This window comes from Salvelinus namaycush, chromosome 32 (genome assembly GCF_016432855.1).
Source record: "Salvelinus namaycush isolate Seneca chromosome 32, SaNama_1.0, whole genome shotgun sequence".
In the NCBI taxonomy this organism is placed as follows: domain Eukaryota; kingdom Metazoa; phylum Chordata; class Actinopteri; order Salmoniformes; family Salmonidae; genus Salvelinus; species Salvelinus namaycush.
In genome coordinates, this window is record NC_052338.1 from 15,184,493 (window position 1) to 15,203,059 (window position 18,567).

The 18,567-nt window shown below is 44.2% G+C and overlaps 1 protein-coding gene across 1 annotated transcript; it reads left to right on the plus strand.

Annotated features, from left to right (window-relative positions):
- Positions 1–289: 289 nt before the first annotated feature.
- Positions 290–3,510, plus strand: LOC120027418 (trophoblast glycoprotein-like). The gene is made up of 2 exons (XM_038972347.1): positions 290–1,197; positions 1,870–3,510. Exons 1-2 carry the CDS (start codon positions 935–937, stop codon positions 2,747–2,749), a joined length of 1,143 nt encoding a protein of 380 aa, XP_038828275.1. The 5' UTR covers positions 290–934; the 3' UTR covers positions 2,750–3,510.
- The last annotated feature ends 15,057 nt before the right edge of the window (positions 3,511–18,567 follow it).

The window sequence follows — 18,567 nt, forward strand, 5'->3', positions numbered from 1 at the left end:
AGTGTCATTCCACAAGGATCTGGGAATGTGCCAGTTCTTAATCATCTTGGAGCTTAGGCCTATAATTCTGCATTTTGCGCTTCTGGTTATTATTACATATTGGTAGAATCTTAAGCCTAGAGTACCTGTCTATCTAATAGCGTGAAGATAATGACTTATTTCATAATTATTCGGTAATCGCCTATTAATAGGGTCGTATGAGATATATCCTAACAAACTAATCATTTGAAGGCATAGGTTGCAAACATTGATCCATGTTTAAAATCTAAGAAGACACTGTACCAACTTCTACACTTGTTAAGGTTTTTGTCAAATTCAATAGTTGCATTTCTCTTTCCCGCCCGGTGTAGACATAGCCTGCATGCTGTTAATTAAAGTGGGAGGACAGAAAAACTCCGGACGGGGTGAGAGGAAAGCTGAAAAGCCCCTCCCCGCAGATTGTAGCCTACGATGCGATGGTGCTTTAATTTCATTGTTTGAGAGGAGCGACGCTCGGTGTGCATCTGCTGGGATCAAACAGCCCCGACAGAGAGATCCCCTTTTGTCATGGAAATCAGACCCTGACTCTCAGTCACACGTGGGCTTCAGAAATGCTAAGAAGTTGAACATCCAGCCAGGACCTGTAATACAGAACAGAACGGGTCAAGGTGATGGCGAGGACCAGTGTACGATAGGACTCTCTCCACGTTTCACTCTCATCGGCAGTAGGATATATATATATATTTATATATAGCTAATGTGCACAGTCAATGCGCTGTAGTTTTTTTGTCGCGCTTAGAAGTAGGCAAGAAGGTTGAGTTTGTTATTCTTTTGAAATGGCAATCAAGTCATTTTCGGTAAGTGTAATTCGCTCTGTATAGAATACTTTTTTGTTTTCAATGTATAGAAACTATATTTATCACTGTTCTGGTATCGCGTAGCCTGTTTTTCAAAAATGCTGGATTTGGCTCTTCGGATGGTTTTCTGTGCGCTGTTCTGTTCTATTTCTGCGCGCGCATCCGGGTGCCCTCTTCGTTGCGAATGCTCCGAAGCTGCTCACACGGTGAAGTGTGTTTCCAAAGACTTGCGGAGTGTCCCGTCTGGGATACCAGGGTATACGAGGAATCTGTTCATAACGGGAAACCAGATCAGCAGAATTGGACCGGAATCGTTCAAAGGGCTGGACAATATAACAACGCTGTCACTGAGTAACAATAGGTAAGAGAAACATTGCCTAACAAAAAAAAAAAACTGTTTTCTAGTTTGGCCTAATTTTATTTGCCCAAGTTTATATATGCCTCATGATTTGATGTGTCAATGTATTATAGCAAAAATGTCATAGTTTGTCTGTCTATATATATTTTCGCACACTTTTGAATGCATCTTATTAACATGAATCCTTTGATGAATGGCATCCTGTTATGTTGGGTAAACTTGAATCAACCATGTGCTTACTATTTTTCTTTATTTTCTTTATTTAACTAGGCAAGTCAGTTAAGAACAAATTCTTATTTAGAATGACGACCTACCCTGGTTGTGATACAGCCTGGAATCGAACCAGGGTCTGTAGTGACACCTCTAGCACTGAGATGCAGTGCCTTTTTAATTTAATTTAACCTTTATTTAACTATGCAAGTCAGTTAAGAACAAATTCTTATTTACAATGACGGCCTACACCGGCCATACCCGGACGACGCTGGGTCAATTGTGCGCTGCCCTATGGGACTCCCAATCACGGCCGGTTGTGATACAGCCTGGATTCAAACCAGGGTGTTTGTAGTGACGCCTCAAGCACTGAGATGCAATGACTTAGACCACTGCGCCACTGTTATTATAGACCATGAATGACTATGCATCCTCTGCTTCCTCTGTATCCCTCCCTCCCTGCAGGATAACAGAGGTAGAGTCTCAGACGTTCTCTGGGTTGCGTTCCCTCCGCTCTCTGGACCTGAGCTCCAACCAGCTGGCTGTCATCAACCCAGAGGCCTTCACTGTTCCGGGCCACACTCTCAGGGAGCTCAACCTCAGCCGAGCTCTCTACAACCACTCCTCTCTCGTGAACCTGGCTATGTCTCTTCGCTGGTCCACCCTGGTTGAGCTCCGGACCCTGGACCTGTCAGGGAACAGGCTAATCTACCTGCCCTCTCACACCTTCTCCTACCTTGGGGGCCTGCGGAGGCTCATCCTGGCCAACAACTCCCTGGTGGCCCTCCACAATGGCACCTTCTCTGGGCTGGACTCTCTGGAGCAGCTAGATCTGACCCTTAATGCTCTGCGGACCGTCCAGGAGGAGGGCCTGGCTGAGCTGGCCTCTCTGCCCCCCGGGGTGAGACTCCTTCTAGGGGAGAACCCCTGGACCTGTATCTGTGGCATGGAGCCCTTCGCTGCCTGGCTCAACTCCTCCCAGGGGCATGTGGGGGACGCAGAGGGCCTGGTGTGTGCCTTCCCCTCAGACATGAGGAACACCTCTCTGCTGAGGCTGGCGGCTGGACAGGCTGGGGCGGGCGGGGACGGGGTGGCCCTGGGATGCCACATGGTGGGTGAGGGGGCGGACCTGGCCCTCCAGACTTCCTACGTGTTCCTTGGGATCGTCCTGGGCTTCGTGGGACTCGTCTTCCTCTTGGTCCTCTACCTCAACCGGCAGGGCATCAAGAAGAGGATCAATGACATGCGGGAAGCGTGCACGGAGGTGTTGGAGGGATACCACTACCGCTACGAGCACGACTCCGACCCCAGGCTCTCACAGGTCTCCACCACAGCAGACATTTGATGATAGGACCCTCAAGGGGCTTCCATGATCCTTCTTTCATAATCAAAAACATTTTTTCTATTGCATTTATAAGTTGATAAGATCATGTAAAAACTGTACATGTGAATTGTGTGTAAATATAAACATACAGTAAGTATATGACTGAGTATTGTTATTGTTTTCCTAGTAGCTTTGTCCATGATTAAAGCATGCACTCTCTCATCTGTAGTCCTTCACAACCAGTCCTCACTTTCAGTCCACACATCGTCTGAGACTGGGGATTACCCATGGCTAACAAATGGGCATTGACAGTGAAAGAGAACTGTTGTATGGATGGGGGACTGACTGACTGTTCTTCTACATTGATTTCCCCCTCTTAAAAGTGGGGCTTCTCTGTCTGTCCTAGAATGAAGTGTCACGTGAAGGAGTGAAACTACATTTGGACAGCATCATTTATGTATGTTATGGTTCTTGGAACAGAACAGCTATGGATGAATATACTTAATTCATGAAGCTGAAGTAATGAAACTGAAGACTGTTCTTATACATTTCACCTGCTATGATTTTACTTAAGTATTGTTCTTTGAGAGGAGGTCTTGTAAATGTATATACTATTGCTACCAAGCTCACATACAGCATAATTAATCAGCTCATGAGTTGCAAGTTGTGTGACACCAACCCCTGTGAAGCTTATGCACAATGGCTATGCCTGAAATTGCACCATATTCCCTGTATGGGCCCTGGTCAAAAGTAGTGGACTTATAAAGGGAATAGGGTGCCATTGGGACGCAGACAATCTCTCATTGAACTCTGAGGGCCAGCTCACCCCAGGACTGAGGAGCATTTCTTTGGTCTTCTATCCATCTGCCCCAGGGTGCCTGAAAGGAATCCCAGCAGATTAGTCTCCATAGCATTCCAAAGGGAGGAGAACCTCTCCTCTAAGCTCTCCTAAAAGCAACTCTCTCTCTCAATTGAAAAGGGCTGTATTGACATGGGAAACATATGTTTACATTGCCAAAGCAAGTGAAATACACAATAAACAAAAGTGAAAATAAACGAATCAGAAATGAGCAGTAAACATTACACTCAGAAACGTTTCAAAGGAATAGAGACATTTCAAATGTCATATTATTGCTATGTACAGTATTGTAACGATGTGTAAATAGTTCAAGTAAAAAAGGGAAAAAAATAAAATAATATGGGTTGCATTTACACTGGTTGCCTTTTTCTTGTGGCAACAGGTCACAAATATTGCTGCTGTGACGTCACACTGGTATTTCACCTAATAGATATGTGAGTTTATCAAAGATAAGATGAGAAGAAAAAGGACTGTTCATTCAGTTCACACTGCACAGCCAAAGTCATCCAGCAACGGAAATCTCAAAACCCTCTTTCATGAAAATGTGCTTTGTTTTAAGTTCTCTAGTTTTATTGTCAAGATGATGAGAACCAGGACGAGGCTGGGGCTATAGGGCTGTAACTGGGGCTGAGGCTGGGGCTATAGGGCTGAGGCTGAAGCTGGGTGTGCATGTGGCTAAGCCAAAAGCAATCCCTCCTCCTTGAAGACAACAAGCCATTCTCTTTAAAGGAAGGAAAGCCTGGCTGGAGCTGCAGCTTTTTCTGTTTAAGGAACATTTTTCAGTGATAAGATACAGATGAGTCTGGAATGCCAGCAGCAAAGCAGGCAGCAGTAGTTTCATTGAGAGGCCAAAGCCTGTTCTGCTCTTATTAACCAGTGCCGTGGAGGAACTGTTGTTGTCTTCCTACAACAGAAATATACTATTTGTTTTACACTTCAATTATATTTAATTCCTCTACTGTAAACAGTGTTTTTGACTAATTTGTGAAGTGATAGTTGACTTAAATGGGTTGGGCGTAGATTTGAAGGGGGTCCGGGTCTCTTTGAGATGTGCTCTTTGTCATGATCTGCGATGTTTCTGTCATGATAATTGGTCCCAGGTTAATGCTCAGTCTGGTGTGGGGAAACTAGAGGGAGAATTAAACAACAAAGAACACATTTCTTATTGATTTCTAACTCCATTTGATGTTTTCATTTTGATTGCATGTTTTTTAGTTGAATCAGAAAGCCTGCACATTGTGTCGAATCCTTTAAACCAAACTTGAAATTCTCTAGGCATATTTGAATTAGGTTTTCCTTTTTTATATATATTTCAGATAAAAGCCTATAAGTGTCCGCCTGGTTTTGCCATAGCCCTGGTCAAAAGTAGCGCACTATGTTGGGACTAGGGTACCATTTCAAACAGACACAATAACTTTATAAAACAAGAAGGTGCTCTGCTTTGCTGTGGTTGAATTGAACAAAGTTTGACATTACTTTCTGACTCTGCTGGCTCTCATCACAGTGTTGTTCCTCATTATCCTCCTGCACAAAAGCTGACTCACTCCCTCTGTGGCCGTGGTGATGTAGGACGTGTCACAGAGAAAGACCTAACTACGAGCAAAGCTCCACTGCTAATTGCAGGGAGTGCTGCGAGAGAGAGAGAAAATAACTTGAGAGAGAGGGTGAGAGAGGGGGAGGGAGGAAGAGAGAGAGAGAGATGGGGGGGGGGTGGGGGTTGTGCCTATCCTTTATCATATTGAAATGTTATTCAAATCTCTTTGGTAGTAATAATACAGCATTGGTTACACACTTAGAGTCAGCCAATTGTGCTGCATGCTAAAAATTACCAAATAAAGTATTATTGAAAGGTACAGTATTTTTTTTAAGTCTGTCTATTCATTTATGTTCATGGATGGTACTGTGAAATTGGGCAAGTCTTCAGGTCAAACAAGTGAATTGTGTATCAAATATACATTTCCCAAGTTGCAGAACCCAATCTATGTGGCCATTTACACTGAGAAGAGAAAGCAATTGAGGCTACTACAACAACAAAACAAAGACAGCCTCTAGCTAATGGCGTGTTCTGTGAACTGTGCATTGTCCTCCCATGCTAAGATGCTTTGTGATGTGATAGCAGCTAGCTTCTCCCACAATCATGACTAGGGTGCGTCTGAAATGGCACCCTGTTCCCTTTAGTATACTACTTCAGCCACCCTAGTCATAGATGTCTCTCTGCTACCGCACAGAAAGCGGTACCGGAGCGCCAAGTCTAGGTCCAAGAGGCTTCTAAACAGCTTCTACCCCCAAGCCATAAGACTCCTGAACAGCTAATCAAATGGCTACCCAGACCATTTGCATTGCCCCCTCCCCCTTCTACACTGCTGCTACTCTCTGTTATTATCTATGCATAGTCACATTAATAACTCTACCTACATGTACATATTACCTCACTTACCTCAACACCGGTGCCAGTACATTGACTCTGTAACGGTACCCCATGTATATAGCCCCGCTATTGTTATTTACTGCTGCTCTTTAATGATTTGTTATTCTTATCTCTTACTTTTTTTGTGGGTATTTTCTTAAAACTGCGTTGTTGGTTAAGGGCTTGTAAGTATTCGGTGCATATGACAAATAGAATTTGATTTGATTTCGATGCCCATTCCCTATAGTGCACTACATTTGATGATGGACAGTAGTGCACTATATAGGGAATAGGGTGCCATTTCAGGTACAGCCTATGTCTGGCAGTCTGATACAGCAGCCATTATCAGTGAAGTGTCATCATTCCTAATAACTGCCACTGGGAAGGAAATCCATGAGAAGTAGGCCTATTTCCATTTGCCTTTATGCAATGTGTCATGACAAGAGCAAAGCATGAGAATGAATGTAGTAGTGCACTATAAAGAGAATAGGGTGCAATTTGGGATGCAGACAGACAGAGATTGGTGACTGTTGGTCATTACTTACCCCTCAGGTTATTATTGGGTGGATCTGTGACTGGGTTCGATTAACGGACTTATGATATCTGGCTTTGGCCACAACTGTTGTCTTGAAAAATCAATGGTGTCAGTTTTCAATAGGCTGGGCTGCAAGGTTGTCACGGCAGGGAAGGAAGAGCAGAGAGATTGTCAGAGAGCTAGAGAGAGACAGACAGACAGATAGAAAGAGAGAGAGACACAGACAGACAGACAGACAGACAGACAGACAGACAGACAGACAGACAGACAGACAGACAGACAGACAGACAGACAGACAGACAGACAGACAGACAGACAGACAGACAGAGAGAGAGAGAGAGAGAGAGAGAGAGAGAGATAGAGAGATAGAGAGAGAGATAGAGAGAGAAATAGATTCAATATAAACTGGCAATGTCTCTCTCCATCGCTTTCTATACATCAGAGGAATACAGCCTAGCTAGTTAAAACCATAAGACAAATTAAACCAATTAGCTGTTGTTTTTTGTTGTTGTTGTTTTGTGTTGTATGATGATGAAAAATCATGTTTACATCCCCCACATAGAAATGATTGCCACAATGATAGCACTGTCTCTTCTAGAATGTGGCAATCAAAATACTTCCATGTCTCTCTCTCCCACATGGGAAGTTCCTGTTTGACAGAGAAAATCCCTGGTTTATAATTTGCTTTTCATTTCTTCTTTTCCGCTTCAAGCAACAAGCTGGGTTTTTTTAACGACTTGAATGATACAAAAGTTTTGCAAGACCACTGGGCAGCTTTGGAAGAGGCAACTTTCATTCTTTGATATTTTATTATTTTCACTAATCTCTGCTATGCGGTTTGGCTATTAAATAGAGAGAGAAAGAAGGGAAAAATATATTTTTATGTTTCTAAGTTACTTTTGAAAATGTTCCTCTCAGGCAATTAGCCATTTATATGAGTCCTTTCTGTTGGGGAACATCTTGGCGCCATTAACTGGGTTTAATCGCTATGATAGAGAATATGGCTTAAAAGTGAATCCCACATCTGTGAGAAATTGAACATGTAAAAAAAGAAGAGACCACAACAGTCAGTGGCATGACGACAAAGACAAAGTGGCATCCACTTGGCCGCAGGATATGTAATGGCAAACAGACAGACGGAGCTCTGGAGAAGGAGGAGCAACTTTCTTTGTCTTTCGCTCTCTCTTTCTGTCCCTCTCTCTCTCTGTCTCTCTTCCTCCTCTCTCCCTTTCTTTCTCCCTCCCTCCCTCACATTTTCTCATTCTCTACCCCTCTCTTCACCCCTGCTTCCACTCTATCGAAGCATCTCTCTTCCTCTCTCTGCCTCTCTCTCTGGTCCACGGTGGTTCCTTTCTGTGACAGATCTGTAGCCCCTCTAGCCTCTGACTCTGTCCAGAACGAACCCATGACATGTTGAAGTGGAGCACAATTGGTTTCAAAGCAACACTCATTATCCCAAGTCTTACACCGTCGTAGCAAACGGCGACAGAAGTCAATCCCAACCCCCTTTACATGACCAGCACCTCATTGGAACCACAATCAGTTAGAATCAGCATACAAATAACTTACAATATGTTACTGTAAGATTCCTTTCCTTCACATTTGGTGACTCTCATATTTATCACAGTATGTCCACGGCCATAGTTCCATCAATTGATTGAAATTGAAGCGCAGGCTCTCCTCTTCCCCTTCACTCATTTAACCATCCCTCCATAGACATATCATATTGACCCAGCCGTATCTGCATCTCTATAGCTTGGTGCAGCGACAGTAAGCTCTACACACAAACAGATGTGGGACCAGGCTAGTGTCTCCTGTCCAGCATGTCAAAACAGTCCTGAGACAATAGACAGCTACAGAACCACAGAGGGATTGGCCCATCTATTGTTCTGGTGCTCAATTGATCAATGGTAGCTAATAGTGTTTGCCAGAGGGTGGAAGAGCAGGGAGAGGTGGGAGAGAAGTTGGTACAGCTGAAGCAATACACCCATTAAAGCAGAGCAGCCTCCCATTCATCACTTTCAGAAGGGCCGGCTGTATCGACACACACAAAGGCTGCGTTAACACCGTTAGAACAATTCAGATCGTTTGCCAAATATTTGCATATCTGAAACCTATCTGATTAAAAAAACACATGGAATCTGATCTTTTGACTTCAGCTTTATTCCACCTCCATATGTGGATATGAATCCTGATACAAACCTGATCCTTCATATGTGACCTCTGTCTGGATGCTCAGATCAGATTCAGATTTTCTTGCTCAGAATGATTTATTTTTTCTTCAAAACTTGCCATTGTTGGCCTGATTACCAACAATGATGAGACAGCCTACAGGGAGGAGGCGAGTGCCCTTGGAGTGTGGTACCTGTCATGTTTTGTCTTTGATCTTCATGTCTTGTCCCTGTGCTTCCCTCTGCTGGTCTTATTAGGTTCTTTCCCTCTTTCTATTCCTCTCTCTCCTCCTCCCTCTCTCCCTCCCCCGCTCTCTCTCTCTATCGTTCCGTTCCTGCTCCCAGCTGTTTCTCTTTCTCCTAACGACCTCATTTACTCTGTCACACCTGTCCCCTATTTTGCCCTCTGATTTGAGTCCCTATTTCTCCCTCTGTTTTCTGCTTCTGTCTTTGTCGGATTCTTGTTTGATGTTTGCTGTTCTGTGTCCTTGTTCCGCCCTATCGTGTTTTTGCCTTCATTAGATGCTGCGGGTGAGCAGGTGTCTAGTGGTCGCGTCTCCAGTCGTTCATCTCTACTGACGAGAGGATTTCAGTTTTCCTGTTTTGTTTTCACCTTAGATATATCAGGAGTATCGTTTTTGTCTAAGACTGGAATAAAGACTCTGTTTCTATTTCGTCGCTTTTGGGTCCTCCTTCATCAGCATAACAGTACCAGGAAAATAACCTCTCACTCAACCTCAAAAAAACAAAGGAGCGGATCCTGGACTTCAGGAAACAGCACCTCCCTATCCACAGGGAGTACCCCCCTATCCACATCGACGGGGCCACTGTGGAGAAGGTGGAAAGCTTCAAGTTCCTCAGCGTGCACATTACTGACAAACTGAAATAGTCCACCCACACATACAGTGTGGTGAAGAAGGCGCAACAGCGCCTCTTCAACCTCAGGAGGCTGAAGAAATTTGTCTTGGCACCTAAAACCCCCACAAACTTTTACAGATGCACAATTGAGAGCATCCTGTCGGGCTGTATCACCGCCTGGTGCGGCAACTGCACCGCCCGCAACTGCAGGGCTCTCCAGAGGGTGGTGCGGTCTGCCCAACACATCACCTGGAGCAAACTACCTGCCCTCCAGGACACCTACAGCACCTGATGTCACAGGAAGGTCAAAAAGATTATCAAGGACAACAACCACCCGAGCCACTGCCTGTTCACCCCGCTATCATCCAGAAGGCGAGGTCAGTACAGGTGCATCAAAACTGTGAACGAGAGACTGAAAAACAGCTTTTATCTCAATGCCATCAGACTGTTAAATAACCATCAGTTGCAACTTAGAGGCTGCTGCCCTATATACATAGACTTGAAATCACTGGCTGCTTTAATAATGTTTACATATTTTGCATTACTCATCTCATATGCATATACTGTATTATATTATATTGTATCTTCTATTCTACTGTATCTTAGTCTATGCCGCTGCGACATTGCTCATCCAAATATTTATATATTCTCAGTGTTAATACTCAAATCATATTTTGTTCACATGCAAAATGGAGTGTGGACAGTCAGAAAAAAAGATTGGATATAGAAAGAAAAGCTGATTTGGGTTCTTAGGGTGGCTGTGTAAACACAGCCTTATACACACAGGGTGGCTGTGTAAACACAGCCTTATACACACAGGGTGGCTGAGTAAACACAGCCTTATACACACAGGGGGGCTGTGTAAACACAGCCTTATACACACAGGGTGGCTGAGTAAACACAGCCTTATACACACAGGGTGGCTGTGTAAACACAGCCTTATACACACAGGGTGGCTGAGTAAACACAGCCTTATGCACACAGGGGGGCTGTGTAAACACAGCCTTATACACACAGGGTGGCTGAGTAAACACAGCCTTATACACACAGGGTGGCTGAGTAAACACAGCCTTATACACACAGGGTGGCTGTGTAAACACAGCCTTATACACACAGGGTGGCTGTGTAAACAAAGCCTTATACACACAGGGTGGCTGAGTAAACACAGCCTTATACACACAGGGTGGCTGTGTAAACACAGCCTTATACACACAGGGTGGCTGTGTAAACACAGCCTTATACACACAGGCTCTGGTTGTTGCTGAAGTGTTGGGGTCTGCTTTATCCTAAGACTGGCCTGGATATGTATGTGTTGGGGTTTTATGGCGGGGTACATTCCATCATAATGGTCTCTACCTACCTAAAAGTAATACAATGCCTCTTATCACAAGACTTCCATTCACTACAGATTGATCGACTAGGGGATTGAGCGCTCAGAGAGTTAGAAACATAGGCATTTGGTAAAAACAAAAACAGTCATGTGAAGATGAGAGAAATACTGAAACCACACTAATGTGGCTTCCCTCTGAAGTCTTCACACAACCATTCATCTGAGAAGTGTGTGTGGAAGCATGTGTGTGTATGTGTGTGACGGTTCCTTTGTCTGTCTATCTGGCCATGTGGCTTGTAAGAAGTTATGTTCTGTTGTAGCTGTGGTTGTTTAGAGGGGATGAGGTTAGGCAGTTATTAATTAGACATTCAGTTTTTCCCACACACACACACACACACACACACACACACACACACACACACACACACACACACACACACATCCTTGTGGGGATCAAACAATTGATTCCCCTTCAACATTTTCCCTAACCCCTAACCTTTAATCCTAACCCCAAACTCCTAACCCCTAACCCTAATTGTAACCCTGAATCTAAACAAAACGTGGATTAAGGGGTTGATTCAGAGGGGTTGGGTTAAATGCGGAAGACACATTTCAGTTGAATGCATTCAGTTGTACAACTGACTAGGTATCCCCAAATCAAATCAAAAATAGCCTTTTTCCTTCCTGTTTTACTATCCTAGACTTCATCTAATTCATGCATCAATGGCCGTCATTGTAAATAAGAATTTGTTCTTAACTGTCTTGTCTAGTTAAATAAAGGTTAAATAAAAAATGTATAAAATAAATGGTCTGATATCTAGTATTGATTTAAGCTGTGAGGACAAAGGGCCAAAGACCAAAACAATAAATTCATCTGGAAGCAGCAGTCATCTCAACACATCAGGGACCAGTTCCCCTTCACTCTCATTAAAGGCCCACTGTGATCTCATTAAAGGCCCACTGTGATCTCTCTCATTAAAGGCCCACTGTGATCTCTCTCGTTAAAGGCCCACTTGGGGATATCTCTCAGTGAATAAGAATAATAATCTTAGGGATGGTTTCCCGAACACAGATTAAGCCTAGTCCTAGACTAAAAATCATGGTCAATAGAGATTCTCCAGGACAAAGCTTAATCACTGTCCCGGAAACACGCCCTCAGATCTATTCATCTCCTTTTCTCGATTTGAGATGGCATCTCGTTTCCTCACACAGCACATATCTGTCTTGTGAAGTGATTATAGATATCAATTTACCAGTATGCGTAGTTTACTGAGTCAATTGGGACCTTTTAAATGCACAAATAAAATGACACAAATGTATATGTAAAATTATTGTTATTGTGGTCAATTCAAAATCTAGATGTAGAGTTGGCAGCTATTATTGTAGTTAATATTATAGTGGCTGAAATAAATGCTTGTGTAATGCTAGAACTCTGGGACAGACTTGGACAGGGCTCTGCTTCACTTGTCATTTCTGATGATGAATCTGTGATCTGCGTGGTCACAGCGGTAGGCATGGCTCTCTATAGGTAGCTTGACCTCTCGCCTGTAGGGGGAGGAGTCTTATGCCTCGTTATATCTCAGGTTATTATTACCTTCATTTCTTCCCCACAACGACCAGATGCCGAAGCGAGAGGGGGCCTGGCGCGCCCGACAGGGATCTGAAGCACCTGATTGGCTGGGAGGAGAAGTACGTTCTGAAGGTCAAAGGGTAAATTCTTCCAGAGAGGAGATGAGAGGAGACCACCTGCCTGGTGTTATGCTGACGGTCGCACCTCTCTCTCTGAATTCTACTACTGACATTAAAACACGTAACAGACAGGGACAGTCAGTGATGTAGGCATATACTGTACATCTGTCAACCTCGAACAATTCAATGAAGCCTACCTAGCGCAAATATCACTACTACTACTAATACTGCTATCACTACTACTACTACGATCACTACTGCTACTATCACTACTACTACAATCCCTACTACTACTATTATCACCACTACTACTGCTACTATCACTACTACTTCTACTACTGCTACTATCACTTCTACTACTTGGCATAGAGCCAGAGAGAGAGATAGATGGAAAGAGAGCTCAAGATGTACGTTGTACAGTATGCCTATTATGATGAAACATCATGGGTGAAGCAGATTGTTCAATGACCTGACAGTGTCATCGTCCCATGAGAGAACAGTCACCTCCGTCCTCTGTTGATTAATAGATCTCATTTTCAGTATGATTTATGACACCTTCCTCTTCATGCAAATCTACAATCCGTCTAAATGTCCTGTCACAAAGATAGTTCCTGCTGATGCCAGTGGAAGGAAGATATTTTTCTCTTTCTATTATTTATTTTTCTATCAAGTTCTTTTCTCTTTTATGAATGTTCCCAGGCGTGATGGAAAAAGAGAGGAAACGAAACAGCTCCTAAAAGAATTCCCTCTGTGCCTCCGCTACTTCCTCTGGCAGGAAATAGCATAGCTTTTATCTGAACCACCACACATGGCTGGTCAATGCATACGAGGTGTTGCTCTCTCTCCATTTAACTGTGACAGAGGTAAATCTGTTCCCTTCCTGGCATCCCTTCCATACACCGCACTGTAAATGTCAAACAGGTCAACAATAATCTAACATCTCAAATGTAAGGAAACATTCTGAATCTTAACTCCACGGCTAACTAGTCAGACCTTTGATCAAACTACTTGATATCTTTCAAATACTTTGCACTTGAGCCTGTGTGGAATGCCAGATATGGGTTTGTACTCTTGGGATTATTCTATTGGTTCCACTGCGCCAGGCACAGAGGAAGACTTGGAGTGACTGAATACTATCTGAACCTAAGTGGTTTAGCAATGCCGTGTGTCTGATTAGAAGATGGTGAAAGTGGGACAGACATCCTCATGGATACAAGGCCTGATGACAAACACACCAGCTCCTCCAGCGCATCCAGGACCGGACATTGATGAGCCTATCATTAACAGATTGACACCCACCAGACAGATGTTAGAGAAGCATCCTACATAACTGGTGGCTAGGGTAATATAATACCCAGTTATAGTCTGTCAAATTGGTCAAGCAGGCCCAATTTTTTTTGTTGTGACATTCAGCGTAGGTTTGCAAAGTGAAATTCCAGGTGCGACAAACCAAGACACTGGGTTATAAAGCACACATGCAAATACCTCAATGACAACACATTATATTACTGTAGTCTTATAGTTAGGGCCAGGAGTTCCCATCTGACCATGTGACTCCTAGTCATAGTACATTTGTCATGCTAACATATGGTAGGTATTAAGGCAAAATGTAGGGCTCATAAGGGGACATGAAGATCAGAAATGTCATGGTCATTGGCACTAACATAAAGACAAGATATCAGGGGTCAAATAAATATGAGTTTCTGGAAGAAAATAAACTTAATGGATACAATAACATCGAGACTGAACTTGGATTAGATTCAATGTTATTTATTAAAACCATTGAAGTAGAAAGCCTGGCATCACTTCATGGTCTCAGCACCTAGAAGACAAACCAGTAGATTAGTAACAAGCAAACATGACAGGCTGCCCAATTCTGATCCCCCCCTCATTGTCAAGAGCAGTGGCAAAAAGATCAATAAGCTGCGTGTGTAAACCTAACAGGCTAAGCAGCATAAAAATAAACACCAATCACCTCAACTGGTGGTTACAGCTCTCACTTAGTCATGTTCTGGGCTCCCATCTAGTAGAGCGTGAGACTTGGACGAAGGTAGTGCTGGGGCCTTCCTGCTTGGCAGGCAGAGTGTGGTTTTGCTGTGGCTTGTTAACACTTGAGCTGGTTTTGGAGTGGCTAGTGGAGGCATTACGCCCACGATGAATACGGTCTTGGAGCCGACGGATATGAGTGCCACCGTAGCGTGCTGGGATGTTGTAGATGGAGACCAGTGCAAAGCTTTGAGGTGTAGTGGTGGTACTGCTCTGGGTAGGGCCATGGAGGTTAAAGAAAATGCTCTGGGTAGGTCCTTTGGCATAGCTAGGGATTGACTTCACAGCATTGGGAGTATAGCTGGGCTGATAGCTTTTCCCGGGGGCAGGTTTAGAGCTGCTTGGTTTCTGCACATAGGTTGAAGAGCTGCCAGCCTGGGCAGAACTGTGGAGGATGGAGATTGGCCCACTACTGGCAACATAGCTAGGCTGGTAGTGCCCCATCTGACCAGAGACTTGCCTGTGGTTGCTTTTGGCAGGTGTAGTGCTGCTTGGCTTCTGGTTGGCGGCAAGGACATTCTGGCTGTAGATTGAACCACTGCCACCCTGGTTAGAGGTAAACAGGCTCTGGCGTGGTGTTGCACCAAGGGTAGAGCCAGGCTTGTAGGTTCCATAGGAGTTTCTACTAGGCGTAGAACTTGGGGTAAAGAGACTGGAGATAGACGCCAGGCTAGATATAGGGATACTGCTGCTTCTGGAGGCTCCATCTATTCTCTGGGCAGAAGTTTGGGCATATTGACTAGAAGTTGAACCACTACTGGCAGAGGCATGTCTGCTCTGGTATGGCTTGACATATTGAGAGAAGCTGGGCTTGTACACATTTGTTGCACTCCCACCTTCAGTAGACCCAAAATGCAGAGGACCTGATCTAAATGAAGTTCCTGAAGAACCACGTGAGGGAGCTTGAAGGTTAGGGGTGGGAGCCATTTCCCTTACGGACTGGTAGATTCCACTTTGTGCCACAGAATTCTGGGGGGTTGATTTGAATAAATGGCTTCTCAGGAAATTATGAACAGATCCAGAATTGCTTGAAAGAGGCTGTAATGGAAAGGTTTTGGGCTGAATTCCCTTTGCTTCCCAACTTGAAACCATCTTCACTGCACTAGGGTTAGTGACACTTTGGCCTGAGGTTATACTGGCAAGGGTGTGACGCTTGTTGTGGCTGACAGAGGTTCTACTAGCTATAGAGCCAGAGAGGACTAACATTCTTGGGGCAGGCTGGATAGAGCTTGAAGCAGAGCCTCTGAGGGATAGTTCCTGGTTATGGGTGTTGGGTCCAGTCTCTCTGGGAGTAGCATCACTCTGGACAGAACTTGAAGTACTAAAAGCTGGTTTGATTTGATCCTGAGGATAGCCATCACCTGGTTGTGTCTGTTCATCTTCCACTTGGGAAGAGCCAGAATACATGTAGCCTCTTAATCTCTGGGCATCTAAACAGATTAGGGAAAGTAGAGTCACCTCAATTTTAAAGCTGATCTTCAACACAAAAAAATGACAATGTATTGTTCATGCCTTACCATGTGGAGCACAAGCAGATCTTAAAGGTTCTGAGAACATGGAGCAAAGCAACAGAATCCTGTTAAGAAAAGAAATTCAGTGCCTGTGCAACACAAGTGAAATGGAACAACATCAAAGTCAAACAGGACCCATGTAGTAGATCTACAAAACATTGTTCAAAGACTCTTACCACAAATGAATTCCAAAAGCCATATCTAAGAACCAACAGACAAGCCACCACAACTATAGTTGCCAAGTTGAAACCGTAAGCCCACTGTGACTTACTGCCTTGCTTAATTGCCATACTAGCTGGGTGTGTATTTATTGCCTGAACCTGCAATTGCCATTCAATCACTGGCTCATTGATTGATCACGTTCAGCTTTATGTCTTTGTTGAGAGAACAGATTTTAAATCAATCAAGGCTAGGAGAGAGGAAGGAAGAAGTTAAGGGGAGAATTGCTTACTCCTCGCGTCCTCTCTCCTCACCTCCTTCTCAAAACCCATTGAAGAAGAAGATCAGAGGGGCGGGACCTCTGGCTTTCTATTCCAATGGGTTTTGAGAAGGAGACAAGGAGAGAGGATGCGAAGAGTAAGCAATTGAGATCTTCCCAATCAGAGACTTAAGAAATTCATCCAAACAAGAGGGCTATCGTTATGACATCACAATGACATGCAGCTGAACATGATCAATCAAGCAAACAGTGATGACGACTGCATTTTCATACAGGCAGCCCAATTCAGATTTTTTTCCCACACTAGTTGGTCTTTTGATCAGTCACATCAGATATTTTCACATCAGCTCTTTTTCAGAGCTGATCTGATGGTCAAAAGACCAATTAGTGAAAAAAGATCAGAATTGGACTGGGTGTCTAAACATAGCCAAACATACACCCAACTGATATACCAACTACACAAGGCAGTAAGGATGTGTTTCGACAGGCAGCCCAATTTAGATTTTTTTCCCACCACTAGTCGGTCTTTCGACCAATCACATTGGATCTTTTCACATCAGATATTTCTCAGAGCTGATCAGATTGGTCAAACGACCAATTAGTTTAAAAAAAATCTGATTTGGGCTGCCTGTCTAAACACAGCCCAAGTCACAGCGCAAGCGGGCCTAAGTTTGCTAGCTGGCAGCTATTGCATTTTTTAGTCTGTGGGTGCTGTAGTACTTAAACGCCCACACCAGCAGAAATTCTGGATTTTATTTGAATGTTACAACCCACCAGCATGGCATTGTTTATTAATCAGAAACAGCTGCAAAGTTATTCCATGGAGCATTTTAAAATAGGGTGCGCAAACTTATGATTTTGGACCTCCACTTTTTTTTTTAACAGAAAATGATCTTTATATTTTTTTACTTTTTTAGCTAGTCTGTATTCAAAAATAAATAAACATAATATATATACACTGCTCCAAAAAATGAAGGGAACACTTAAACAACACAATGTAACTCCAAGTCAATCATACTTCTGTGAAATCAAACTGTCCACTTAGGAAGCAACACTGATTGACAATAAATTTCACATGCTGTTGTGCAAATGGAATAGACAACAGGTGGAAATTATAGGCAATTAGCAAGACACCCCCAATAAAGGAGTGGTTCTGCAGGTGGTGACCACAGACCGCTTCTCAGTTCCTATGCTTCCTGGCTGATGTTTTGGTCACTTTTGAATGCTGGCGGTGCTTTCACTCTAGTGGTAGCATGAGACGGAGTCTACAACCCACACAAGTGGCTCAGGTAGTGCAGCTCATCCAGGATGGCACATCAATGCGAGCTGTGGCAAGAAGGTTTGCTGTGTCTGTCAGCGTTGTGTCCCGAGCATGGAGGCGCTACCAGGAGACAGGCCAGTACATCAGGAGACGTGGAGGAGGCCGTAGGAGGGCAACAACCCAGCAGCAGGACCGCTACCTCCGCCTTTGTGCAAGGAGGAGCAGGAGGAGCACTGCCAGAGCCCTGAAAAATGACCTCCAGCAGGCCACAAATGTGCATGTGTCTGCTCAAACGGTCAGAAACAGACTCCATGAGGGTGGTATGAGGGCCCGACGTCCACAGGTGGGGGTTGTGCTTACAGCCCAACACCGTGCAGGACGTTTGGCATTTGCCAGAGAACACCAAGATTGGCAAATTCGCCACTGGCACCCTGTGCTCTTCACAGATGAAAGCAGGTTCACACTGAGCACATGTGACAGAGTCTGGAGACGCCGTGGAGAACGTTCTGCTGCCTGCAACATCCTCCAGCATGACCGGTTTGGCGGTGGGTCAGTCATGGTGTGGGGTGGCATTTCTTTGGGGGGCCGCACAGCCCTCCATGTGCTCGCCAGAGGCAGCCTGACTGCCATTAGGTACCGAGATGAGATCCTCAGACCCCTTGTGAGACCATATGCTGGTGCGGTTGGCCCTGGGTTCCTCCTAATGCAAGACAATGCTAGACCTCATGTGGCT